Source organism: Equus przewalskii, chromosome 27 (genome assembly GCF_037783145.1).
Source record: "Equus przewalskii isolate Varuska chromosome 27, EquPr2, whole genome shotgun sequence".
NCBI classification, from domain to species: Eukaryota; Metazoa; Chordata; class Mammalia; order Perissodactyla; family Equidae; genus Equus; species Equus przewalskii.
Window position 1 is genome coordinate 2,376,963 of NC_091857.1, and position 22,669 is coordinate 2,399,631.

General features: G+C 35.6%; 1 protein-coding gene across 8 annotated transcripts in view; it reads right to left on the reverse strand.

The window, feature by feature from the left end:
* The window catches only part of ZNF654 (zinc finger protein 654), an 84,433-nt gene that overhangs the window by 47,132 nt on the left and 14,632 nt on the right, over nucleotides 1–22,669 (reverse strand). For 6 of the 8 annotated variants that reach the window (XM_070597357.1, XM_070597363.1, XM_070597362.1 and 3 more), the window contains one exon: nucleotides 13,004–13,149. The exons of the other annotated variants lie outside the window; for them this stretch is intronic. In XM_070597357.1, coding sequence (XP_070453458.1) covers nucleotides 13,004–13,149 — 146 coding nt within the window. Of the gene's footprint in view, nucleotides 1–13,003; nucleotides 13,150–22,669 lie in introns of those variants that run through there. 8 annotated transcript variants of the gene reach the window in all.

Here is a 22,669-nt window from a genome sequence, read left to right on the forward strand (position 1 = left end):
AAAACATCTGGATTCCCTGAACGACAGAGCTGACAATATGGAGGACAGAATTAGCAACTTAGAGGACAGTAATATAGAAATGCTTCAGATAGAGAAGAAGAGAGAATTAAGACTAAAAGAAACGAAGAAATTCTCAGAGAAATATGACTCAATTAGGAAATGCAAAATAAGGATTATAGGTATTCCAGAGGGGGAAGAGAAGGAGAATGGAGCAGAAAGCTTCTTGCAAGAAATAATAGTTGAGAACTTTCCAAACCTGGGGAGGAAGCTAGAAATATAAGTGAACAAAGCCAGTATATGTTCTAATTACATCAACGTAAAATGACCTACTGCAAGGCATATAGTAGTAAAGCTGGCAAAAGTCAATGACAAAGAAAACTACTAAGGACAGCAAAGCAGAAGAAAATAACCTACAAAGGAACTCCTATCAGGCTTTCAGCAGATTTCTCAGCAGAAACTTTACAGGCTAGGAGAGAGCACAATGACTTATTCAAAATTCTAAAAGACAAAAACTTTCAGCAAAGAATACTCTATCCACTGAGAATATCCTTGAGATATGACAAAGAAATAAAAACTCTCCTAGATAAACAAAAGCTAAGGGAGTTCCTCACCACAAGACACCCCCATAAGAAATCCTCAAGAAGGCACTCATACCTGAAAAAAAATTAGGTAAAGCGGTACAAAGCCCTGAGCAAGGAGATGAATAGGAAGGTAATGATCAGAAAATGGCAGTTCTCTATCAGATCAGGTTAGTAAACAATTACCTTTGACATTAAGGATAAAGAGAAGGAAAATCCAAAATAAAAATAATCTCATCTTTTAACCACAAACTCACAACACAAGAGGTAATAAGATATGACAAAAATAACTTAGAGGGGAAGAGGACAGGGATGGAATTGGCATAGTCTAAGGAAATAAGAGTCTATCAGAAAATGGACTATCTCACCTATGAGATTTTTTTATACAAACCTAATGGTAATCACTAAATAATTAGAACACAGACATATATGATAAAGAAGGAGAAAATGAAGAAATCCATCAAAGAAAACTACCTAATCAAATTAGGAGTACGAAATACACAAGATGAGAAAAAAAAAGGGAATGTAGAAGAACCATAAAACAAGCAATAAGATGGCAGTATTAAGACCTCATACATCTATAATCACTCTAAATGTAAATGGATTGAATTCTCCAATCAAACGGCACAGAGAGGCAGGATGGATTCAAGAACAAGAACCAACAATATGCTCCCTCCAAGAAACACATCTCAGCTCCAAAGACAAACACAGGCTTAGAGTGAAGGGATGGAAGATGATACTGCAAGCTAATGGCAAACAAAAGAAAGCAGATATTGCCAATCTTATAGCAGACAAAGGAGACTTCAAGATAAAACAGGTAAAAGAGACAAAGAGGGGCAGTATATAATGGTAACAGGGATACTCCACCAAGAAGACATAACACTTATAAACATACATGCACCCAACACAGGAGTACCAAAGTACATGAAGCAACTATTAACAAACCTAAAAGTAGATATCAAGGACAACACAGTAATAGTAGGGGACCTCAATACACTTACATCAATGGATTGGTCATCCATACAAAAAGTCAACAAAGAATAGTGGAATTAAATGAAAAACTAGACCAAATGGACTTAGTAGATATATACGGAATACTCCATCCAAAAACAGAATATATATTCTTCTCAAGTGCACCTGGAACATTCTCAAGGATAGACCCCGTATTGGGAAACAAGGCAAACCGCAATAAATTTAAGAAGATTGAAATCTAGTATCTTTTCCGACCATAATGCTATGAAACTGGAAATCAACTACAAGAAAAGAGCTGAGAAGGAACAAAAATGTGGAGACTAAACAACATGCTACTGAACAACTGATGGATCATCGAAGAAATAAACGGAGAAATCAAAAAATATCTGGAGACAAATGACAATGAGGACACAACATACCAGCTCACCTGGGATGCAGCAAAAGCAGTCCTAAGAGGGAAATTTATAGCAATACAGGCCCATGTTAACAAACAAGAAAAAGCTCCAATAAGCAATCTTAAACTATGCCTAACATAATTAAAAGAACAGACAAAGCCCAAATTCAGCAGAAAGAGGGAAATAATAAAAATTAGAGCAGAAATACATGAAATTGAAACAAAAAAGACTGTAGAAAGAATCAATGAAACAAGGAGCTGGTTCTTGGAGAAGATAAACAGAATTGACAAACTCTTAGCCAGACTCACTAAGAAAAAAGGAGAGAAGGCTCAAATGTATAAAATTAGAAATGAAAGAGAAGAAATTACAACAGATACCACAGAAATACAAAATATTATAATCAAATATTATGAAAAACTACATGCCAACAAACTGGGCAATCTTCAAGAAATGAATAAACTCTTAGAGTCATACAACCTCCCAAAACTGAATCAAGAAGAAATAGAGAACCTGAATAGACCAATCACAAGTAAAGAGATTGAAACAGTAATCAAAAACCTACCAAAAAATAAAAGCCCAGGACCAGATGGCTCTCTGGAGAATTCTATGAAACATTCAAAGAAGATTTATCATCTGTCCCTCTCAAACTATTCCAAAAAATTGAGGAAGATGGAAAAATTCCTAATACATTCTAAGAGGCCAACATCACTCTGATACCAAAGCCAGACAAGGACAATACGAAGAAAGAAAATTACAGGCTAATATTGCTGATGAACATAAATGCAAAAATTCTCAACAAAATATTGGCAAACTGAATACAGCAATACATTAAAAAGATCATACACCATGATCAAGTGGGTTTCAATGCCTGGGACACAGGGATGCTTCAACATCCACAAATCAATCAATATGATAGATCACAGTAAAAAAATGAGGAACAAAAACCACATGATAATCTCCATAGATGCAGAGAAAGCATTTGACAAGATCCAACATCCATTCATGATAAAAACTCTCAATAAAATGGCTATAAGAGGAAAGTACCTCAACATAATAAAGGCCATGTACGATAAGCCCACAGCCAACATCATACTCAAGGGGGATAAACTGAAAGCCATCCCTCTAAGAACAGGAACAAGACAAGGGTGCCCAATCTCACCACTCTCATTCAACATAGTACTAGAGGTTTTGGCCAGAGCAATTAGGTAAGAAAAAGAAATAAAAGGAATCCAAACAGGCAGTGAAGAAGTGAAACTCTCACTGTTTGCAGATGACATGACCTCATCTATAGAAAACTCTAAAGAATCCATCAGAAAACTATTAGAAACAATTAACAACTACAGCAAAGTCGCAGAGTACAAAGTTAACTTACAAAAATCAGTGGCATTTCTATACTCCAATAACAAACTAACAAAACAAAAGAACTCAAGAATACAATCCCATTTACAATTGCAACAAAAAGAATAAAAAATCTAGGAATAAATTTAACCAAGGAGGTGAAAGACCTATACAAGGAACTTAAGACATTACTGAAAGAAATCGATAATGACATAGACAAATGGAAAGATAATCCATGTATATGGATTGGAAAAATAGTTAAAAATGTCCATACTACCTAAAAAACAATCTACAGATTCAGTGTAATCGCAGTAAGAATCCCACTGCCATTCTTCACAGAAATAAAACAAAGAATCTTAAAATTCATTTGGGGCAAGAAAAGACCCCAAATAGCCAAAGCAATCCTGAAAACCAAGCAGAAAGCTGGTAGCATCGCAATCCTGGACTTCAAAATATATTACAAAGCCATAGTAACCAAAACAACATGGTAGTGCTACAAAAACAGACACACAGATCAGTGGAACAGAACTCAAAAGGCCAGAAATAAAATCACACATCTATGGACAGCTAATCTTCGACAAAGGAGCCAAGAACATACAATAAAGAAAGGAAAGCCTCTTCAATAGTGCTGGGAAAACTGGATAGCCACAAGCAAAAGAATAAAAGTAGACCACCATCTTTCGCCAAACACAAAAATAGACTCAAAATGGATCAAAGACTTGAAGGTAAGACCTAAAACCATAAAACTTCTGGAAGAAAATATAGGCAGTACATACACTCTTTGACATCAGCATTAAAAGGATCTTTTCTAATACAATGTCTACTCAGACAATGGAAACAAAAGAAAAAATAAACAATTGAGACTTCATCAGAGTAAAGAGCTTCTGGAAGGTAAAGGAAACCAGGATCAAAATGAAAAAACAATCCCCAACTAGGAGAAAATATTGCAAATCATATATCTGACAAAGTGTTAGTCTCCAGAATATATAAAGAACTCATACAACTGAACTACAAAAAACCAACCCAATCAAAAAATGAGCAGAGGATATGAACACTTTCCAAAGAAGACATACAAATGGCCAATAGGCACACAAAAAGATTCTCAATATCACTAATTATCAGGGAGATGCAAATCAAAACTACACTTAGAAATCACCTTACACCCGTTAGAATGGCTATAATCACCAAGACAAAAAAATAACATACGTTGGAGAGGTTGTAGAGAAAAGGGAACCCTCATACTCTGCTGGTGGGAATGCAAACTGGTGCAGCCACTATGGAAAACAGTATGGAGATTTCTCAAAAAATTAAAAATAGAAATACCATATGACCCAGCTATCCCACTGGGTATTTATCCAAAGAACTTGAAATGAACAATACAAAGAGGTTTATGCACCCCTATGTTCACTGCAGCATAATCCACAATAGCCAAGATGTAGAAGCAACCCAAGTGCCCATCAACTGATGATTGGATAAAGATGTGGTATATACATACAATGGAATACTACTCAACCATAAAGAAAAGACAAAATCATCCCATTCGCAACCACATGGATGGACCCTGAGGGTACTATGTTAAGTGAAATAAGCCAGACAGAGAAGGACAAACCCTATTTGTGGAACATAAACAAATTTAGGGACAAAGAGAACAGTTTAGGTTATCAGGGGAAAGGGGGGTGCGGGATGGGCACAAGGGGTAAAGCGGCACATTTATATGGTGTCTGACAAATTATAATGTACAAATGAAATTTCACAATGTTACAAACTATTATGACCACAATAAAAAAATTTTTAAAAAGAATGACAGTAGGCTTTTTGTCAGAAAAAAAAAAAAATGCAAGTCATGAACCAGAGAATGAACATTTTTAAAGTACTAAGGGAAAAAAAGCCCTGTCAACCCAGAATTCAATAATCAGTGGAAATATCTTTCAAAAACAGAGGTCTCTGTCAATTATACAGAAGTCGACTGGCTTCTGGTTGAGCTTGGCCAAAGAAGGCAAAGCTGGAAAATTGAAAGTTAGGAGGAAGGGAGCAATGTGGGGTCTTTTCTCCCTGCCATTCTTCTTCTGGGTCCTCTTTAGCAGTAACTATATCTCTTCCAAGTTCCCGTCTCACACATATCAGTGCCCTTCCACCCAGCAACTATCTCCACTCTCTGGGCTCTAGCAATACCTCCTCCTTCCATTTCTACGGCTAACAACAACTTACTAAAGTTGCTACATCTGCGTTCATCATCATCTTCTTGTCTATGCTCTCAGTCTATCTAACAACTATGAAAGTGGCTCTATGAATTAAATTCCCTCTACTGAATTATCTAGGATGACTTGCACTTCCCTAACTAGATGTTAATTGAAATAACCTATATATCTTCATCAAAAAGAAAATAAACAAGGAAACAAAAACAAAAATAAACTTACTGATTATTTTCTAAAAGACAAGCAGGAAGTTATTTTCTATTCCCCATTTCCAAAATTGGAATGGAAAACTTTTTCAAAATATCATGGCTAAAGAAAACTATACCTAATAGGCTACAGCCAATACGAGTTACATCTTTTATTTTTATTAAATATTAAAAAAATATGTTTGTCTTGGTGCCTTGATCTTCGGGTAATTGTTTTTTATTGAATATAATCGACATATTACATTAGTTTCAAGTGTACAATATAATAATTTGATATTTGCATATATTGTAAAATTATCACAAGTCTAGTTAAAATCTATCACCACACGGTCATAAATTTTTTTTTCTTGTGATAAGGACTTTCAAGATCTACCCTCTTAGCAACTTTCAAATACAGAATACAGTATTATTAATTATAGTCACCATGCTGCATAGTATATCCCACTGACCTATTTATTTTATAATTGGAAGTCTGTACCTTTTGACCACCCTCACTTATTTGACCCACCCCTTAACCCCCACCTACAGCAACTGCCAATCTGTTCTCTGTATTTATGAGTTCGGTATTGTCTTGTTTTATATTGCACGTACAAGTGAGATCATATGGTAATTGTCTTTCTCTGTCTGACCTATTTCACTTAGCATAATACTCTCAGGTCCATCTATGTTGTCACAAATGGGAAGATTTTCTTCTTTTCTATGGCTGATAATATTCAATTATTTATTTTTATATATATGCCACATTTTCTTTATTCATTCATCCATTGATAGACACTTAGGTTGCTTCCATGTCTTGGCTATTGTAAACAATGCTGCAATGAACACAGGGGTGCAGTTATCTTTTCAAGTTAATTTTTGTTTCCTTTGAATATACCCAGAAATGGTATTGCTGGACCATAAGGTAGTTCTATTTTTAGTTCTTTCAGGAACCTCCATACTGTTTTCCATAGTGACCGCACTAATTTACATTCCTACCAATACTGGACAAGGGTTCCCCTCTCTCCACAGCTTTGACAACACTTGTTATCTCTTGTCTTTTCAATAGCCATTCTAACAGGTGTGAAGTGATATCTCATTGTGGTTTTGATGTGCAATTACCTGATGATTACTGATGTCGAGCACTTTTTCATGTACCTTTGGCCATGCCTTCTTTGGAAAAACGTTCATTCAGATCCTCTGCCTATTTTTTAATTGGATTGTTCATTTTTTTGCTATTGAGTTGTGTGAATTCTTTATATATCTTAGATATTAAACTCACCAGATATATGATTTGCAAATATTTTCTCCCATTAGGTAGGTTGCTTTTCATTTTGTTGATGGCTTCCTTTGCTGTGCAGAAGCTTTTTGGTTTGATGTAGTCCCACTTGTTTATTTTTGCTTTTGTTGCTTTTGCTTTTGGTGTCAAATCCAAAGAATCACCACCAAGACTGATGTTAAGGAGCTTACTGCCTCTGTTTTCTTCTAGGAGTTTCAAGGTTTCAGGTCTGAAGTTCAAGTCTTTAATCCATTTTGAGTTGATTTTTGTGTGTGGTGTAAGACAGTGGTTCAGTTTCATTCTTTTGCATGGGGCTGTCCAGTTTTCCCAATATCACTTATTGAGGAGACTGTCCATTCTCCACTGTATATTCTTGGCTCCTTTGTCATAAATACATTGACCATATGTTCATGGGTTTATTTCCAGGCTCTCTACTCTGTTCCATGACCTGTGTGTCTGTTTTTATGCCAATACCATAAAGTTTTGATTACTATAGCTTTGTAATATAGTTTGAAATCAGGAAGCATGATGCCTCCAGTTTTGTCCATCTTTCTCCACATTGCCTTGGATAGTCAGGGTATTCTGTGGTTCCACACACATTTTAGAACTGTGAAACTGGAAAATTCCATTAGAAATTTCTCAGACATTGCAATGAATCTGTAGATTGCTTTGGGTAGTATGGACATTTTAACAATATTAATTCCTTGAATCCATGAGCATAGAATATCTTTTAATGTATCTTCTTTAACTTCTTTTATTAAAAAAATCTCTTATATTCAGTATAAGATATATTTTATATGCATATATTATATATCGAATATATACTATACATACACCATATATATTTATACTATATACTATAAGACAGAATCTTATAGATAGTACCTAATTCTTTAGCTCACCTATAAATTTTTAGTATGTCAAGTGATGAAAAATTAAAAATACATAGTATATATCTCATAACAAGAATTCTATAGACAGAAATGAATTATAATGAAATCCATTAATATCCTGACCTTCTGCTCAGGCACCTTGAACATTCTGTTTGCCATCCCTGGGAGTCTCTTCTGCTCCCTCATCTAATTTATTCCTATCATTCTTTCAGATCTCAGCTCAAATGTCAGCTCACCCTGCAAATTTTTCCTGCCTTCCTAGACCATGTCAAGTCCCCTGTTATATTCTCTCATCGTACCCTGTAATTCTTTCATAATTACAATTACATAATAGTGTGAATGCTTGTTTAATATATTTTAGTTCTATAAGGTCTTTGAGAACAAGGACTTATTTATCTTATTTTCTATTTTATCCCTAGAACCAAGCAAAATTTACAAAATGAATAATTATGGAATAATTGTTAGAAGAATTTTCTGGCTTAAATATTCATTTAAAAAAATAGAATACTGTTAACAGACTTACTACTCCTTCTGTAGTACCACCATGCTGCTATTTCCCCATTTTTCTTCTAGTATTAAAAATACAATTAACTTTTCTGTTAAAGTAAATTCAAATAATATAGAAAGTTTTCCTTATAAGAAACGTTACTATTTGACAAACCACTTTTACCTAGCACTGTCCATATCAGATAAGATTTGCTTCTGCTTAATAAATTATTCTTTTCATGAGCAGTAGTAAAAGAACTAGCAAGCAATGAAACAAAAGTCAACAAATAACTTAAGTTTTTTAAAAAAGTACTTTTGAAAGCCTTAAAAGCATTTTCACATTACAACACTAAAGTTAACAAAGATTATACAGATGAAAAAGGAAAAAAATCCAAATAGGCACTGAAACGAGAATAATACTTCTTGCTTACAAATAACGTATTTCTTTTAATACTTAATTTACTTTCCTTAGAAATCAGTAGAGAATAAATAAAACTGTTATGTTGGCTTTCAAAATAACATAAAAATATTCTTTGTAGTGGACATCTATTATTTTTGTCCACCTAGCCAGCTCTGTTTCATGCTATCTCACTCAGTTCTTAAGGGAATTGTTTGCCCCTCCAATATTTCTATGGTTCTGGTGAGGATGCCAATGTAGTATCCTCATTTCCCATGGGCGGGGTGGGGGAGGGTAGGGTGGAGGACTGGGGAGGTTGTCATCAAACTGAGCCAAAAAGCTTACCATACATTCCTCAACACAGTGATGAGTCTAAGCAGCGGGCACATAACCTCTGCTGAGCCCAAGTTCCCAAAATATGTTGGGGATCAGAAGTGGAGGGAGGAAGTTTCTTCTCCCTTGGTTAATAAACTAAGCCTAGATACAGAATTGTCAGCAGCCCTGAGAGAATGAGACCAAGAGGAAAGATGGAAAGAGAGAACAGTTGCAGAAGATATTTTATTCTCCAGATTCAGAAAATCCTGAAACTAGTTGTAGTCCTTGCTTTTCCACGTTTAGTCGTCTAATCCCTCCACTCCCTTTTTTTGCTTAAAGTAGCTTGAATAAGATTTGTCAATTATAATCCAAAAGTCTTAATACATTTCCCATACTCATTTAGGTATCATAAAATAAATATAAAAACAATAGATTTTTTACAATAATATAGTTTTTAAAAACTGCCTGGCTCTTACAAATCTAAGTAATATTATATTCTAAACTTTCCTTCCCTCTTAAAACTTTTTTTTCAGCTTTATTGGGGTATAATTGACAAATAGAAATTGTATATATTTAAGGTGTACAACTTGATGTTTTGATATATACATACATAGTGAAAAGATCACCAAAATCAAGCTGGTTAACACATCCATCACCTCATCTAGTTCCCTCCTACAATATACACAAAAACTTTAAAAGAAGTACAATGTGCATGCACTCTTTTAAATTTTTATACATATACATAAAACAAAAAATATAGTTTATGTACATGAAATTAACACATCTTCAAGATTTAAAAATGCTTAGTGTACACAGTGGCTTCAACCCTCTCTCTCACTAGCTCAATGCCCCAGACTTAACAACTTTCAATATTTTTAATAGCTGTTGACAATAAGTTCTGCTAGTATTTCTTGATTTGCCAATTTTAAACATTATCTCTTGACTTCCTGTTGTGAGAGAAGAGAATCTAACTCCTCACACAACCAATTCCACCTTCCCAATAGTTACTCATTATTATTATTTGCTCTATTATTTACCTTTCTAACACCTTTATTTATGGTTTCATCTACTACTGACACTCCATTTTTTAAAATAAGAATTAAAGGAAGGATATTAGTGCCCTTGTCCTTAACTTTCAACTCACAACTTTCATCAAATACGCTTATATTGAAAGGTTAGTAATTTCCCTCTGTTCTATAACTATAGTTCACCTAAAAGTTTAAAGTCAATACACATCATTTACATTAAGAAACTATATAAATAACATTTAGTGCACATGTCAATTTGCTATGACTCAGTGTCCTCTCCTGTTCAGATTATTTTTAATTTTTCTGGAGTATCTAATTGCCTTTTTATTTCTTTTGGCTTGTCTACCTTCATCACTACCTTAAAGAGTCCCAAATTCTCAAGATTAGTCTCAAGTTTCCATTTTTACTGGATATTTCCCTCTTGGAGGCGACACATCTGTAAGACCTACTACTTGGCAGTGATTATGGGACTTCTCTTCCTTCTATCTTAAGTAAAACCACTTAAAGCTTACCATACTTTTTCTACTTTTCACACTTTACCACTGTCATATGCTCTCTTATACTACACCCTTATTTTCCTGGAGCACATTCTCTAACAACTTCCCAAGAAAGGGTATGTTGACAGGCCAATGTTCTAGGTCCTTACATGCCTGGAACATTCTTTCTACTCACACTTCGCTGACAGTTTGGACGAGTATAAAATTCTACATTGAAAACAATTTCCCCTTAAATCTTCAGAAACATGGATTCATTATATTCTACCACTAACTGTTGACTGTATGAAGACTCATATCAATCTGATATTTGTTCCTTTGGAGGTTACCTAGTTTTTCCCCTTTACAAGGTGCTCAAATCTGTTTTCTCATTCTTGGTATTTTGAAATTGCAAAATGATGTATTTAGCTGAGTATCTTTTATATTCATTGTGCTGGGCATTTCTTGGGCTTTTTCAATCTAGAAGTTCATGACTTTCAGTTCTGGGAAATTCTTTTATGATGCCTTTGAAAATTGCCTCCAATGTATTTTCTCCAAGTTCTTTTTCCAGAACTCCAACTAGTTAAATAACAAACCTCCTACATGGAGCCACCATGTCATTTTTTTTTTTGACACATTCCTTCTCTTTGGTTTTGTTCTACATCATGGATTACTTCTTCAACTTTACCTTCCAAACTTCATACAGAACTTTAAATTTTAACCATCATATTGTCTTAATTTCTACAAACTCATTTTTGTTATCTCATCATTCCTTTCACACATCATGGTATGTTGACGGTTAATGTTATACATATCTTAATTCTCTCCTAAAATGCTAATTACAAATTTTATATTTCTCAATTTTTTTCTGTTTTCAATATTAATACTATTTCATCCAGAATATTTTTAGTTTGTTTTCCTTGTATTTTTTTCATATTGAAGGCATTCCTCAAATGTCTGATGATTCTTGAATACCCATTAATATTTAAGAACAAGACCATAAGCAGGTTAATTGGGAGCCCTATGAGGAGCATGTCTAGAGTTTGGTGACTGATGAGTTTTTCCTTAGGGTAATTAAGTGATTAGCTAGCTGTATCAAAGAGAAAGCTTTCATTGCCAGAATGCAAAGGTCATTCCTCCCAAGTTATTTAATTTCTTTAGAGAAAAAAAGCAGCAAATACTGTTTCCCCACCCTACCCTGGCCCTAAGGCCTGGTGATTGGCCTGAATGGAAAAACTGCAATTAACTCCTTTATCTGCATTCTCCCAAAGTATCTCATTTCCTACTCTCTATCTCATACCTTGCATGTTCAAATTCTACACCTCTCTAGGATTCTGTGGGGAGGGAGGCAGGACAGACTGTCTTCCTCCTATCTTACAAGGCAGAAATTAATTTTGTTTTAACTGCTACCCACAGTTTTAAAAAATGTTTTACAAATAACCAAGTATACACATACATAAAAATAAATATATAAAACGAGTTTCACAAAATAATGCTTGTCATATGAAACATACTCTGATGCTTTCTATCATATTTTGTAATGTTAGTAAATGATTTCACAACCCACTATTGTAATGTGAGTGCAATTTGAGGCACAAGAAAAAAATCAAGTTGTGACGTGCTCTGACATGATGTTTCAATAACCAGTCCTCTGTTTTCCGTCCTCCAAAACTTTGTTGAAATCTTTCATTCACTGATGACTCTTTTTCTATTTTCTTTTCACTCTACTTCTCTTACTTCTTTACTATAATTTTAGTAGGATCTAAGAGGGCAAAAAGGATATGCACAAGTGCTCAGTTTCTGAGCTTTAATTCAAAGTCCTCTACAAGCATTTTTTTTTTTAAAGACTGGCACCTGAGCTAACATCTGTTGCCAATCTTCTTTTTTTTCCCTTTTTTTTTTTCCTTCTCCTCTCCAAAGCCCCCCAGTACAAAAATGTGTCTTCTAGTCGTGAGTGCCTCTGGTTGTGCTATGTGGGATGCCACCTCAGCACAGCCCCACGAATAGTCCATGTCCACACCCAGGATCCAAACCAGCAAAAGCCCAGGCTGCCAAAGCGGAGTGCGCGAACCCAAACACTCGGCCACGAGGCTGGCCCCCTTTACAAGTATTTTTAAAAACCAGGAGTTTCCTAATTTCTTTCTGGCCTGATTTAAGGTCCCTCTGCTAACTATGATGGCCTCAATTACTGTATTCTGGGAGTTAGCATTAGAGCTTGCCAAGGCAATCTGGGAAATTAAAAAGGAAAGTAAAGTGCTGGTGGTGACCATAAGAATCTATAACAATTCCAATTAACACTAAAATTGTAGTTACATGTTCAAAGTTAAATTTAAATACTTAAATGAAGAAACGGAAATTTCTTTTTGAAGGTAGGCTTTAAGAAAGCTTCCTTCCGCAGAGAAAATAATCAAAAAACAATTCTCAAATACATCAAGAAAAGTAATACTTCGATAAGACGGAAAGAGTACTTACAAAGCAAGGCTACTCAAAACGTATTGTACGTGCTCACATTCATCTGGGAATGATGCACTGGCTGATGTAAAACAGCAAAGTGCAGTCTGAAGAACCTGAAGCTGTGGCAAAGGGACCTGCCATCTTCCAGCATAATCTTCAACCACCTGATAGGGAAGCAATCCAAAAAGTACATTATTACAGAAAATGTTCCCAACATCTCAAGTTTAAAAATTTGGATAAAACTTTCTAAATAAATTAAAACCTTAGTTCACCACGAACATAAATGATTTAGGGGGTAAAAAGTTCTATATTGTTTATTTTCATGGTGTACATGTGAAAATAAAAGTAACTACTATCTTTGAAAATGTGGAAAATAAACAGAGTATACGAATGACTGTACTGTCCAACCTCCAAAACTTTACCAAACTTTGTAACAAATACCCTTCACCTCCCATATCTAGCTTTTGTCAAAAAACAATTATTAAATATTAAAATAGCTAGACATTAGAATATAGTAATAAAGAAAATTAGAAACGCACATGCATTATTATTGTCATTATTACTTATTAAACTGAACTCTAAGCATTCTGGCAACAAATGAATATTAAAAATATAGTGGCATAATGCTCTGATTATGAAAGTTTAAACTATACCATATATTGGAGAAAAGAGTCCAAAATATAAGCAGTCTTGGCTGTGTCACTTAACTAGTTTTATGAATTGAGTAGGTCATCTTCCTTCTCTATGCATTAGCTTCCTCACCATGAAATGGATATAATAATGCTTATCTTGCAGGTTTACCCTGAAACTAACTTGGGATAATTTATGAGAAAACCTTTTAGAACTATCAGTCACTATAAATTACAATCTCTCATATGCAAGACTGCTGTATTAAAATAATGAATTATATTTTAAAAATTTATCACATAAAACAGGTTGGAAAACTACAGCCTACAGGCCAAATTTGGCCTGCCACCTGTTTTTGTACAACCCACGAGCTAAGAATGGATGTTACATTTTTAAATGGTTGAAAAAATATTATGTGATGTGTGAAAATCATATGAAATTCAAATTTCAATGTCCACAAAGTTTAACTGGAACATAGCCAGGTTCATCCATTTACGTATTATCAATGGCTGCTTTCCTGCTACAATAGCTGAGTAGAGTAGTTTTGACAGAAGCTATACGGCTCATAAAGCCTAAAATATTTAATATCTGTCCCTTTACAGGAAAAGTTTGCCAACTCCTGATTTAAAAGCTGGGAAAACTAGAGCAGAGTACAAAAGCCAAGAACACCCAGAGCTCAAGTACTCTTCACACTAATCACTTCCTGTTGGGAAGACAATTTTCCATGAGTCTCTTGTATTTCTACAGGGTCTCAAAGAGAGGCCTTGTCTGCTTTCATCTTTTCAAAGTTATTTATAGGAAACAGCCTCAAAAAACAGAGAAGGTGTCTGCCTCCAAAGCAGTGAGCCTGTCTATACTGTCCAGTATAATCATGATAAGGTCTCCCTCTGGAGCAATGGTCAGACATATACACTCATAGACCATTATAAAAGATTAGGGTTCCCTAAACTTGGGGTTCCTCCTCTGTGATGAAAACCTACTGTGAGGACAGGATCCACCTGGGCCACTTGCATCACTTTTGTGAAACTTGATGGGCAAGGGGAACCATCGTGAATATGAAGCTTATGCTGCTTACTGTGCCATGAGTAATAAAGTCCATTATCTCTGACCCAGGAGTTTCATGTCTTCTGCCAGCATCCATGAAACTGTGACAGGCTAACTTAGATAAAATCTCAGACACTTCATAGTTCTTTGACAATTCCAAATTACAATACCAGGTAGCTAGCACACGTTTCCAATGTTTCTAACAACATGGGATAAAAAAGAAAGCTAGAGGGTATTATCTCTATGAACTAGTATCCCTTCCAGATCTTACAGTCCTTACTAACTGGAAAGTAAAAGTTACTACTACGACAACCCCAAGCAGGACAGACTTTTCCAAATCATCACAAGTCTGTCTGACCAGCTCTATTGCCTCTTTTTTGGCCACCACAACACCATTCTGGTGCCACATAAAAAATAGGTACCTGACAGTCACATTTTTCCTGTCCTCAGTCCCAAATAGCCTGCCTTAATCCATATCTACTTACAACCTAATTCATTTCCTATTTATAGGCTGAGTTTATCTCCTTAGAAGAGAAGCTTTCTACTTTCTCAGTTTCTATTCTCATAGCTTCCCTCATTCACCAAGATTCAGTTACTAATACCCTTCCTGATCTAGCTGAACCCAAACCTAATACAAGAAAACTCCTTGTGGGCAACATTTCCAATAGGTTTGCCACAATACCCTTGAAGGGACATAAACAAAACTGGTTGAAATTTATGTATCTTCTTACACTGTTTAATGTCATGCCAGACACTGCTAATTCATTATAACATTAACGTAACACTATAACATTCACTAAAACACTATTTCTCTTTTAAATATTTTCCTTAAAATATATAAAACTATATGTTACATTGCCCTTTTACTTTGAACTTTTTCTCCTCTGTGTAAGTGCTATCATAAGCACTCAGCTAATGAGAGCTGATACCAGAACATCATAATCTGAATGTGCTCTGCTAGGCCAGGGTACAGCAAGCAACACATCTTCCATTTTTCTTTTTCTTTTGTATTCTATTAAGTAACAGTCTTAACGACCAGAATAAGGCTAAAGTTTCTGCAAACAAACAAAGGAACAGTATTTACCTGTTTCTTTAAAATCAACTATTACCACAGTTCTAAATTTTTTCAAGAAAATGGTCTAAGAAACAGGGGATCAAGATTAGCAGTTTATTAGGGATTGGTAGAAATCTTTTTTTCATTTTGAAGGAAATAACAAACACCACTGCAACGCAATTTACTATAATTTACAGAAACTGTACGAATACTGCTGAAAGAAGTTATGACCAAGGCCAAAAGCATGCGATGACATAAGGGGAGTTGAAGAGAAGGGCAGAGATATTACCAAAGAAAGCTTTCTCTTACCGAGGCAAATTATTGTGAGAATGAGCACAGATTCATTCTCTGTCAAAACTATTAAAGCATAGACTTAATGTAAACCTATTAAGGTAAAATTACATTCATGATTTAGGAATAGTAAAAGACATCATCCAAAGTACTAAGGACTGAAACGTGTCCCCCAAAATTCATGTGTTGAAGTCTTAAACCCCAACTGACTGTATTTAGAGATAGGGCTTCTAGGAGGTAATTAAGGTTAAATGACATCATAAGGGAGGGGTCCTAGTCAGATAGGATTGGTGGCTTTGTAAGAAGAGGATACACATACACTGAGGAAAGGCCACGGTCAGGCCACAGAGAGAAAGCAGCTGTCTACAAGCCAGGAAGAGAGTCTTCACCAGAACCAAGCAATACTGGCACCTTGATCTCAGACTTCCAGCCTCCAGAACTGTGAGAAAACAAATGTCTGTTGTTTAAGCTGCCAAGTCTGTGGTATTTTGTTATGGCAGCTGGAGCTAATACACAAACGTATAAAAATAATACAAATGTAGCAGTTTAGGAACCCAAAAAACATCATATGAAGTGATCAACTAAAATATGGTCATCTGTTTCTCAAATGCATTCTACTTTTTTCTAACATAAGAAGGAAACACTAGTTTGTCACTGAGCAAACAATCCTCTTCCTAAATTTCTGGATTTCTAAATCTAGGTAATACTAGACTAGATCATTAACACAGTACCAAGCATGACTTTATTTCTATTAGTTGGTGTTCACATCCTTGTCATTTTCCTCCCTGAAATCTCCCACTGTCTTCAACTTTCATTACTGCAAACACCTCACAGTTCACAGGTGGCAAGCTGTTCACTAATGTTAATTTCATCACTTGTTTACAGTGAATCCATCCACTTTTTAAATCTGATTAACAAACCAGAAGATACATCACAATTATCTTCCATTCTAAGAGCTTCAAAAAATGGCTATAATACATGCCTGTACTAATCTGTTGAACACAGACTAATACAATCTATGCATTAAAATCTGCTAATTTTCTAAAAACCTAAAATAAACACTGTTAGTCGTTTCCCCATACCCTTCTGTACGATTATGTTATTCATTTGTAATGTAGCTACATATATACACATATTTCTTAGCCGGGTCCACTGAGAGGGGCTAGGAGGGATGAACCTGAGTAGCAATATACACAATTAAGGCCCAAACAGTTTCTAAACACTGTTCTCCAATAAAAGGAACTTGGGCTTTTCAAGCCATCCTCCAGCAGGTCTGTAGCAGGGAAAATATAAGGTAAGACTGGAACACTTTCTGGTGCTAGAAAGTAATAAAATGCTGAAAAAATGATGGGCTATAAAAGAACACAGAAGCCAACCAGAACGAGCTCCTAATGGCTAAAGCTGAAACAATCTGAGCGACAAAATAAATGATGATAGCAGTGGACTTTAATCCATGGAACCAGATAAATATCCATGAGTCCATACTGATTGAAATAAATACTCAAATGAACAAATGCTAGAGATGAGTCAGCTCTTCCTCACAGTAGAATCCCAATTAATAAACACAGAAGGAAAGAGAGAAACAGAGAACCACCATTAGGCAAACATACAATAATAAATGTTACAGATAAGATCCACAGATCAACACTAATATGAGTGGGCAAAAATTTGAGGAGATTCAGGATTTACAATCTCAAAGTATCTCCCCCAAGACATTTATCAACTACAAATAGAAAGATAGTAACTTCAGAGAAGAGAAACCCCACAGACATAAACTTAACCAAGCCATGAAGGTAACTATCACTAGTAAGTAACGAAACATATCATTATCATAAATTTCTTGAGAAGACACACCAAGAAAGACACAATGGCATTTCTGTGGCACTTTTTCCAAAAATACATAAACCTATTCCAATGATGAGAAATCATCAGACAAACCCAAACTGAGGGATACTCTACCAAAAAACCTGATCAGTACTCTTCAAACATGTCAAGGTCATGAAGACAAGAAAAAACTGAAGAACTGTTACAGACTGGATGAGACTAAGGAGAAATAATTAAATACAATGTGAGATTAGAAATAACATCCTGGGACAGGAAAAGAGCATTATTAGCGGAAAAACTGGTAAATTTCTAATAAAGTCTATAATTTAGTGATTATACCAATGTTACTTTCCTGTTGTTAACTGTACTATGTTTTCTTTAAGTATAAAATTCGCTTAATTTGTAAAAGTTTAAAAACAAAACTATTTTGTTCCAACCCTTTTCCTCAAATTTTAATGTTCTCATTTATTTTCCGGAGGCTACTTTATAGGTGTAATTCTACACTTACATTCCCTACTTTGTTACCTAACTACACATCAAGATTTACCTTGCCTATGGGTATTTTTTAGAGTCACATGGAAAAATAAAGCAGGTAGACTGGCAGCACCATGGAAACAGTATAGATTTTGGAATCAGACAGACCTAACTTTGTCATTTATTAGCTGTGTAACCTTAGCAAAGTTATTACACTTCTAAGTTTCCTGTAAAACGAATTTAACATCACCTCAATCACAGAGCTATTAAAGTACTAAGTAAGATAATATATTAAAATCCAGGATAATTCCTGGCACATAAGAAATAAGAGCTATTATTACCAGTACACTTTTTTTTAAGAAAACAGTGAGGTTAATCTTACTTTGGTGACTCTTTCATTGCATCAGTATGAACTGGTTAATTATTTGTTTCCAAATGTGATTAATTACAAATTTTACCACTGTTAGCAGGCAAATAGGCCACTCCCAAATAAAGTCTACTCAAAAGCTACTGCTGAGTTTCAACTATTTAGTTCAATACTCGTTGACAAACGAAGCATTCCCTAGATATAGCAAACACAATGCTTCGTGCCTGAACAGATACGAGGATTTATTTTTTTTAATTTTTTTTTAGTTTTCCATTGAGAATGCAGAAGATAAAGAAAAGCTCTGTTCAAAAAAAGAAAAGTTACTTGTCATTTGACTTTTTCTATCAGGATAATCATATAAAGAAAATCTAAAATTAAAGTCATATATAAAAAAATGCCAAAATGGTTTAGAAATAGATTCTAATAAGCTAAAAGTTGTTTAGAATCTGCAAAGGACATAATCTTTAGTAGCAAGCAACCTAAAGTCCACTTCTTTTGGGGGCTCAATAAAGCATATTGTTTGTTTGGCTCACTACTCCTTAAGGTGGTATTTCTGCAACATTAAGGTCTTCAACAGGTGCTGTGAATGCAATGAAAAATGGAGTAAGCATCTCTAATTCTTACTATTCTATACAATCTTACTATTAAAAGAAATCTTCATGATTATCTAGTAGAAGCTACCAACCACAGCAGGAATATCCATTACAATATCACCCCCAGAAGGCTCTCATCTCCTTTATTTTTTCTGAGGAAGATCAGCCCTGAGCTAACATCTGCGCCAATCTCCCTCTATTTTATACGTGAGACACTGCCACAGCATGGCTTGATAGGTGGTGCATAGGTCCGCCCCAAGATCCAAACTGGTGAACCCTGGGCTGCCAAAGCACAGCATGCAAACCTAACCACTACACTATTGGGCCAGCCCACTAATCTGCTTCTTGAGTTTTTTGCATGCATATGATGTGAGGCAGGACAGAGTCCTCCACATGGCTGCCTGATTAAAGACCCAAATTTCTTAAGTAGGTCTAAAGAAGGTAAACAGTAGGTTCATTTAAAGGCTTTAGATAAAGTTTGATCCCTGTCAATTTTTCACTTGATTCTAAACTTACTAGGGAGAGTAATATATTAAATGCTTCCCTTATAAACATTAAAATTGGCACACATACAAGGGAACCCCAAAAGATATGCACAAGGAAATTCATATGAACATCAAATGAAAATGTGGGGTAAACAAGCTTCTTCGTGTGTCTGCAGCTGATGATATTCACAGATGAGTGCACACATGATAGTGTCGTGACTGGTATGGGCTAAGCAGAACTGTGCATCTGACTTCAACTAAGCATGGCCTGGCCACTGATGGTACTGCAGGTATGGCTGAGGCACTGATTATATTATTTAATTTTTTTAAATTGCTTTTAGTTATACAGGCTTTTTAGACATGAGCAGGTAGAAATTTTTTTGTCCCTTCAGCTTCGTTTCTCAATAAAGACTACAAGCCAGAGAACGAAACTAAAAAGTTGGTTAAGTTCATATGGGTCTTAGAACACTAGTATGTGAATGTCCAGCCTTTAAATTGTCAGAATTAGCCCTAGATCAGTTGACCTAATTCTGTCCCTCTCTCTCTTAATTTTGCTCTCAAAGAGCAGCTCTTAGATTCATGTGACTTGTCCAAAAGCTTCTAGAGTCACTATCTTAATAATGTGGTCTCAAGTAGTTTCTGGGACTGATAAGGACATAAATCTAATCAAAGCTGTAGATGTCAAGATTTTATCTGAGTTCAACAAAGATGGCTGATGGATTTTATCCAGTGAACAGTTAAAGGGCCAGGTTCCTTATTACATAGGGCATAAATCACTTTCTTAGGCTGAGGCAGAAGAAAAACTCAATGGAATTATTACAAATCCAAAAGCCAAAAGGGAAATTTAAAAGGCCTCTGTGTCAAACACTAGCTTTAAGCACCTGTTTGCTCAGTCTCAAGAACTAAATTTGTTTAAAAAAAGATGACACACATAATAACAGGGGCAGACTTGAAAAAAATTTAAAAAGTAAAAGGTCATGTTGATTAAGATGGAAGAAGAGAGGGACTTCTTTAAGAATAAGTCCACTCTTAAAAGTTAGACTAGACGGATATGAAAAAAGGAAAAGGAAATATATACACCAGAACCATGTGTTCTTAAAGACAGAATTAGGAGGAAAAGTATTTTAGTTGTTCTTCCTTAGGAAGGAAGGGTTACTGGTTCCAAAGGGCTCTAACAGAGGGACAGAGGGTAACCGCAGGATGGAAATCTCCGAGTGAACCAGACTAGAAATCCACCTGTGACAAGATGCTCCTTTAGAGACACAGATGAAGTCCATAGTAAGAGCAAGTGAAAAGACATACCCTGAAGACTAAGACTGCTATAGAAGGTAACATAAAATCTGTACAGATCTAAAAGATTAAAAAAGCTGGGAGACTACCTTAAAACACCTGAAGCATTTCAGGTGTATTTCAAACTACTAGTTATTACAGATTGCAATGTATGGTATGGCATGGTACTGCAAAGGAAAGTGACCCAGGAACTCAAAGTTAGGCCTCAAGGAGTGAATAAGGAAAAGTGACACTGAAAAACAACAAAATAAGAGGTCAGTTGTAGGTTTGATGTTGAGCTGGTTAGATTTTCTTATGTCAGGGAGATGAGAGTGGACAAAATCTGTTTGATTTGATGAATGCTTTTTGATGAACCCAGAATTCCTTGACTTTTACCTCTGACATGGGAAATCTTACAAGAGATCATGAAGAACATGAAGGTCTGTGCCCAAAAGCAAAGAGAAAGCAGAAGGAAGACAGGAGGGGCCAACTTAATAACAGCCTACAATGTAAACAAAAATAAAAACCAGCTATGTTTATCTGAAACAGCACATCCTACACTGCTGAAAGTGACAAAAATGAACGTTTGCACTGCCAATGAAGTCAAGCAAATTAGGCACGGCTAGAATAGTTAAAAGCAAAGAAAAGGTCCAGAGGAGCAAGTGTCAGAAGAAATACTGTCTTCACTGGGCTCCTCTGAGCACACATGCCAGAATCATCAAAAGCAGGTCATTGTAGGTACCTGTTTACAGTTATTAGCAGAATAACACAAACATGGGGCCAACAGGAATGCTCCTATGATTTTAATTCAGTGGGACCAAGAATTCCAGGGGCAGCGGCAACAGCCAAGGTAGCACAGGACTAAAAATGTTTTGGCACAAGGTTGAAGACGGAGAAATCCAGAGACAAGGGCTGAACTCAGGGGCTGTGGAGACTGCAAGGCTGGAGTCTTATGCAGAGTGTTCGGGTTAAGTGCTCCCACCCCTCAAAATAATATGTTAAACATACAGTGGCACAATTAACCAACTGACGAAACCCCAATAAAATTTAAGTACAAGTTATAGACTCTGGCAATGGGCACAACTGACTGATACCCTGGTGACGTTGAAACCAAAACTAACTGCAACTCTGCGTTCTGCAGACCCATCTTCCCTCTGATATCACTAAATCCTACTGGCAAAAGTAATGTGAGTCAACTGTACCATATACTACACTCAAGGAATTGCTGGTGTTTCTAAATTTAACGGGAGTTGGGCTGGTGGAGTAACAAACATTTGCTCTACTGCTCTTCTGGATTCTTGAAAAAGACCCAAAAGAGACTGGGGTTAAGTAACTCATTTAGGGGTGAGAAGGAAGCCACTCTCAGTTGGAGGAAGACAACCCAAGCTACAAATCCTGAAAATTCCCCAGCTCTAACGACAGAGGCACACTGAGACCCACTGGCTCTGATTAACCAATTTTCTGGGAAGGGAGGAATTCGGGATCTTAACCTCTGTGAACTCTAGACTAATTTCTCTTTGTGAACTTGATAATGAGAGACAACTCATTTGATCAAATTGGACACATTATTACTTTTGTTGACATTTGGTCCCCTGTCCCCAAATTAAAACCTGAAAGGAAATTTTAAATTTAAAACTATCATAGGTAAATTAACTC